This window comes from Nicotiana attenuata, unplaced genomic scaffold, assembly GCF_001879085.1.
Source record: "Nicotiana attenuata strain UT unplaced genomic scaffold, NIATTr2, whole genome shotgun sequence".
Classification (NCBI taxonomy): domain Eukaryota; kingdom Viridiplantae; phylum Streptophyta; class Magnoliopsida; order Solanales; family Solanaceae; genus Nicotiana; species Nicotiana attenuata.
The window spans coordinates 219,687-225,025 of record NW_017671202.1 but is presented as its reverse complement, the minus strand read 5'-3'; the positions used below and the strand labels follow the sequence as shown (position 1 = coordinate 225,025).

Genomic DNA, 5,339 nt, shown 5'->3' with positions numbered 1-5,339 from the left:
AAAAATGGAGATCATCTCGAAAATCCCATAAACTCACGGGATATTCACAAAGAGATCAAGAAGTGGCCGGATAATTCTTGATAATCAAATACTTCAAGAAGATCCACAACATACTTCATGGATATCAAATAAATCCATGAAAGCCCGCACCATCCTACGTTCGAGAAACACGCTGTTCTAGCCCTCGAATCACGGAGATAATCAGGAGAGAAGAATCAAGGGGATAAACAGAATTGTACCCGCGTCTTTTTATGAATAAAATTATGTTTCTTCATATTTATATTGTGGTTGCAATTTATTTTTGTATCACATATAATTTGTTGCAAACAAATTGGCACGCCCAGTGGGACCAGTTCTGCCCTTCATCTCTTCCTCCTGCAAATCGAAACCACAAGCTTCAAAATCTGCTATTGTGATGATCGGGTACTTCAAGACTCGTCTTCAAGTTTCGCCAAGGCTACACCCCGACAAACCTTGAAGTATGGGGCATTTGTAGACATCGAAATCTTAATGGATCGAGTTAAATCCTAAATTCAAGATTCTACAAGACCTCTTGAAATTCTAGGAGTCTGCCAGTGTTGCTTAAAGGCTACTCTACCAAAACCCTAGGTCACTCTTATAAAAAGGGTTACATAATCCTTTAAAAAATATCTCAAAAATGGAGATCATCTCGAAAATCCCATAAACTCACGGGATATTCACAAAGAGATCAAGAAGTGGCCGGATAATTCTTGATAATCAAATACTTCAAGAAGATCCACAACATACTTCATGGGTATCAAATAAATCCATGAAAGCCCGCGCCATCCTACGTTCGAGAAACACGCTGTTCTAGCCCTCGAATCACGGAGATAATCAGGAGAGAAGAATCAAGGGGATAAACAGAATTGTACCCGCGTCTTTTTATGAATAAAATTATGTTTCTTCATATTTATATTATGGTTGCAATTTATTTTTGTATCACATATAATTTGTTGCAAACAATATCTATCAATTCACAATTAAACCAAAGAGGGTGATAGAAAATCTTAGGAAGAAAAATATGTAAGTAAGAAAATCAAGTTTTAATATAATTAATTACTTATAGCGTACAGGGGTTCAACTTTATAATCCAACATTATAAGGGGTACAAAGTCAAATTAACTCAACTCCAAGGGCAAAAGTGAAAGCAAATAAAGGTCGGCAACACGTCACTAAACCGATACGTGTCCTTTTATTGACGCGGTTCAATTTTGGCCGGCAACTACCCGGTTCACTAAATCCGAAAAACTCCCAAAAAAAACCGCCCTCAATTTCTTCTTCTCCTATAAACCACACATACACGCCTTCCAAATACCACTACTATTCGTAAATCATAATAACAAAAAAATCTTCTCTGTATTTTGCTTTCTTCTACAATTCACCTCAGGTTTCTCCTATCTTTATCTCTTTGTAAATATTTCTGTAAAAAAAATTAAAAACCCAACTTTCTAGCTTTTTAGTGCATAATATTGCTCACAAATTTCAAATTTTATATAATAGGATAAGTCTATAGGTTTATTTGCTGTTTAATTATCTAAAAAATTTCTGTTTTTCATTTATGTACATACCTATTTGGGTAAATTGCTATCTTTCCTTATTCATAAGTAATCTACTCATGACGTTGAATAATTAGGCTTTTATGAGCTGTTGACGTGAGAGTTGAATCTTGGGTTTGGCGTGTTGTACACGAAATTGGAATTATATTGTATAATTAAGTTAGGGTTATGGAATAAAGTTTCGATCTTTATTATAAAAAAGGGTTGCTTTACTGTTCCCTTTTGCACCTTTACTTGTGTGGTGATTTGGGAAAGTGAAAAATTTCAGCTGGGGTTGTTGGATTCATTGAAATTGTGTTCAGTTTAGTTGATTTGAGTGGTTTTGTGGTGAAAAGTTTGAGTCTTTGAAGTTAAAGATTTGGTGGGGTGGAAGATTAGTTAGTAAAGATGGTTGAATCAATTGGTGCAACATCACTTTTAGGGCGTGTGCCACTATTGGGAGGTTATTGTAGCAAAGATATGTCGAGTAAACGGAAGCCAATCGATGTATGTCGGTTGCCTTGTGCTGATTTTCTTGGCAAAAAGCTTGTTTCTGGTTCTAATTTGGAAAGACTAAGAGCTGATTGTGTAAGGATTTCCTCAATAAGAGGCCAAGCAATGGAGTTGACCAAAGAGGCATATTCATATAGAGAGGAAGAGAAAATGCCTAAGGATTTCAGGTATCGGATTGACACTGATGTAGATAGAAAACCGGGATTGTGGCCACCAAAGAATAAGGCTGATAATCCAGCTCTTCATAATCCATTGCTTAGACAAGAAAGGATGGGTTGTGGATGGTTAGCAGCTATATTTGAATGGGAAGGTGTGTTAACTGAAGACAATCCCGATCTTGAGAAGCAGGCATGGTTAGCTCTATCTCAAGAAGAAGGAAAATCAGCTCCTCCAGGTTTCATCTTGAAAAGAATTGAAGGAATGAAGAATGAGCAAGCAATATCGGAAGTTTTGTGCTGGTCAAGAGATCCCGTTCAAGTGAGGAGAATGGCTTCTCGGAAGGAGGAGATCTATCAAGCCTTGCAAGGGGGTATTTATAGCTTCCGACCTGGATCACAGGAGTTTGTCAATACCCTGATGCACTACAAGGTGCCAATGGCTTTAGTGTCTACACGGCCGAGAAAATATGTCGAGAATGCAATTGGTACCATTGGCATTGAAGGGATTTTTAGTGTTATTGTAGCTGCAGAGGATGTTCATAGAGGGAAGCCTGATCCGGAGATGTTTGTCTATGCATCGCAGCTTCTACAATACATACCGGAGAGGTGTATAGTGTTTGGGAATTCAAATCAAACTGTGGAGGCTGCACATGATGCTCAGATGAAGTGTGTTGCTGTTGCAAGCAAACATCCGGTGTATGAGCTTGGCGCTGCTGACTTGGTTGTTAGGCACCTTGACGAGCTCTCGATTATTGACCTAAAGAACCTTGCTGCTGTTGAGTTGTCTGAATTTGGATCTGCTGAACCGGAGTTGGAAATGGAGGAAGAGGATGATCCTTATCCTCCATCCGCTGTGGCCGTTGATGATGGTTTCTGGTAACATCTCTGCAATGTACAGTAGTTGTGCTTAATAGTACATTCAAATAGGATATAGAAAAATGTAAACTAATATGCAAGTGTATCAAAAGGTGGTCTACATTGGGCTGCCATTTATGTGACTTTGTATGTGATATTTGTATTATATGTATATCGTGACAGTCGCTACTTGCTTTTAGATTCTGAGATATAACTTGTAGTGTTTTAAAAGGTTGGGACAGAAATAATAATGAGAATAAGGTGCATATGAATGGCTGAAAGCTTCCTCAGTGGAGAAAAGGACTTGCAACGCAAGCACTGCTTTGTAGTTGCCTCGTCGAAATCGTATTTATCCTTTTTAGTTGTTGTGAATGTACTGCAGATGCTTCTTCTTAGCTTGTTAGCTCATTACTGTTTCCTGGGTTTCTCTGGCTATGTCCATGATTTCTGCTGGACTGAAAATAGTGGAAGTCCTCGAGTAATGAAGGGTTACTTCATAAAATATCTCTTAGAGAATTATGCTGTATGTGAGTGTTTTACTCCTGATTTCCAATAGTTGTGATAATGACTATACTTCGTTTTTGTTAAAGCCTCGTGGTCAGGGGGAATATGTTTTGATTCTTCTGGTTCATTTTTGATCAGCAGTAGGTTCATCGTGCTATTTGTAGTTCATTTGTTCAAGCTTGATTGTCATCAAGAAACTACTTTCTTGTCTTCCCATCCTCTTGAGGGGGTGGGGGTGGGAGGAGGGATTAGTATCCTGCACACCCCAAACAGATCATGTTAGTGATAAAGTGGCATATATTTTGATGGTTCGTGGTTGGAGAGGTGCCTCGGCACAGTGAAGGGAATAACCGCGAAGAGTTCAGAATTTGCTCTACTTTGGCTGGAAAGCATTCTGTTTTGAGCTACCTTTCCTCATGCTGCACATTCAGTGCTTTGGTTATAAAAATGGAAATCGTGAGGCAGAATATTCTATTTTGTTTAATGTCATTTTTGGGGTGTTGGATATTTTGTTTGAAATGTTACCTGCTTGAAATGTAAGATCTTTATCTGCATATTCAGTGATGTTGGTAACTCCATTGTTTTATTATAGCTAAAGTTGGCAAGTGTAGGACTGTAGATCTGCTATTCTTTAACGTTAGTGGTTTGAGAGTGCAATGTTTAGGCTTTAGCGACATCTATATAGAACACTCTTCAGTGTTTTCATTTTCTGTTATAACTGCTTTTTTTGTTACGACAAAATGTGAACATGACCTAGAACAATTATGTTACTCGGACTCTTCAAAATTGCTGACAGGTGCGTGTTGGATTCTCCAAAAGTAGTGCATTTTTGGAGGATCCTACACGGGTGCAGCGACACAAAAGTAGTGTATTTTTGGAGGATCCGACACGGGTGCATCGACATTTTTAGAGAGTCCGAGCAACATAGCCTTAGAATTAGAAAGCCCTTTACATGTATCCTTTAGTGAGATGTAGTAGGAATCAAGTATGGGCTGCAAGGGGTGTACATAGGTTGGGTGAGTTCGGAAGCTTTCTTTGGAGAGCCTCTTTTGTTGGGCTCGGCGGCCCCAATCGCAAGGCTAGATCCAGATCCTTTTGCAATTATCAAATCAAACCAATTGTGTCGGGTTATTAAATCTAAAGATTAAACCAAATCAATAAAATTCGGGTTTTTCTAAATCAACTTTTCTCGAGTTTTCGGATTTTTCGGGTTTTTTTCCGGTAAAATCTTCGTAGCACAAAACATACAGCTTGTTCTCAAAATATTTCTTTAATCCTAGTAAGATGCAACTATATTAGGTATTTTCCAACAGAATAATATAAAATTTGAGATGTGTCACAGCATTATCTTAAAATATTCAACAATAAAATTATGTAATATAAATATATATTGCTAATTAGAAAGCCATAACAAAAATAAACATAATCTAAAAGTACTAAGTCATGCTAAAATAAGTAGACTAATAAGGGAGTATTAATTACATGACTAAACGCTAAAGAAAAATAAAAATAGATTATGCATTTTTATCTAAATTATTGAGGACTGCCTTTCTCGTGTTGTGCTTCCCTAGGTCGAGGTAAGTAAGGTACACGAAGGAAAAGCCTATTCGACAATGAAAGTGACCAAAGGTATTCGTTTTTCAAAAAACTTTAGCTTGTACACAAACACTGCCAAACAAAAATAGATATTCAATACATTGTCGTTCGTAGTATTGAATTGAATGTCTTTTGTTAGCATTAATATTGATTTGAT

The 5,339-nt window shown here is 37.5% G+C and overlaps 1 protein-coding gene across 1 annotated transcript; it reads left to right on the top strand.

Moving 5' to 3' along the window:
* Positions 1-1,340: 1,340 nt before the first annotated feature.
* On the top strand, positions 1,341-3,354 carry LOC109206652 (sugar phosphatase YfbT-like). The gene has a single exon (XM_019369495.1). It carries the CDS (start codon positions 1,965-1,967, stop codon positions 3,105-3,107), a length of 1,143 nt encoding a protein of 380 aa, XP_019225040.1. The 5' UTR covers positions 1,341-1,964; the 3' UTR covers positions 3,108-3,354.
* The last annotated feature ends 1,985 nt before the right edge of the window (positions 3,355-5,339 follow it).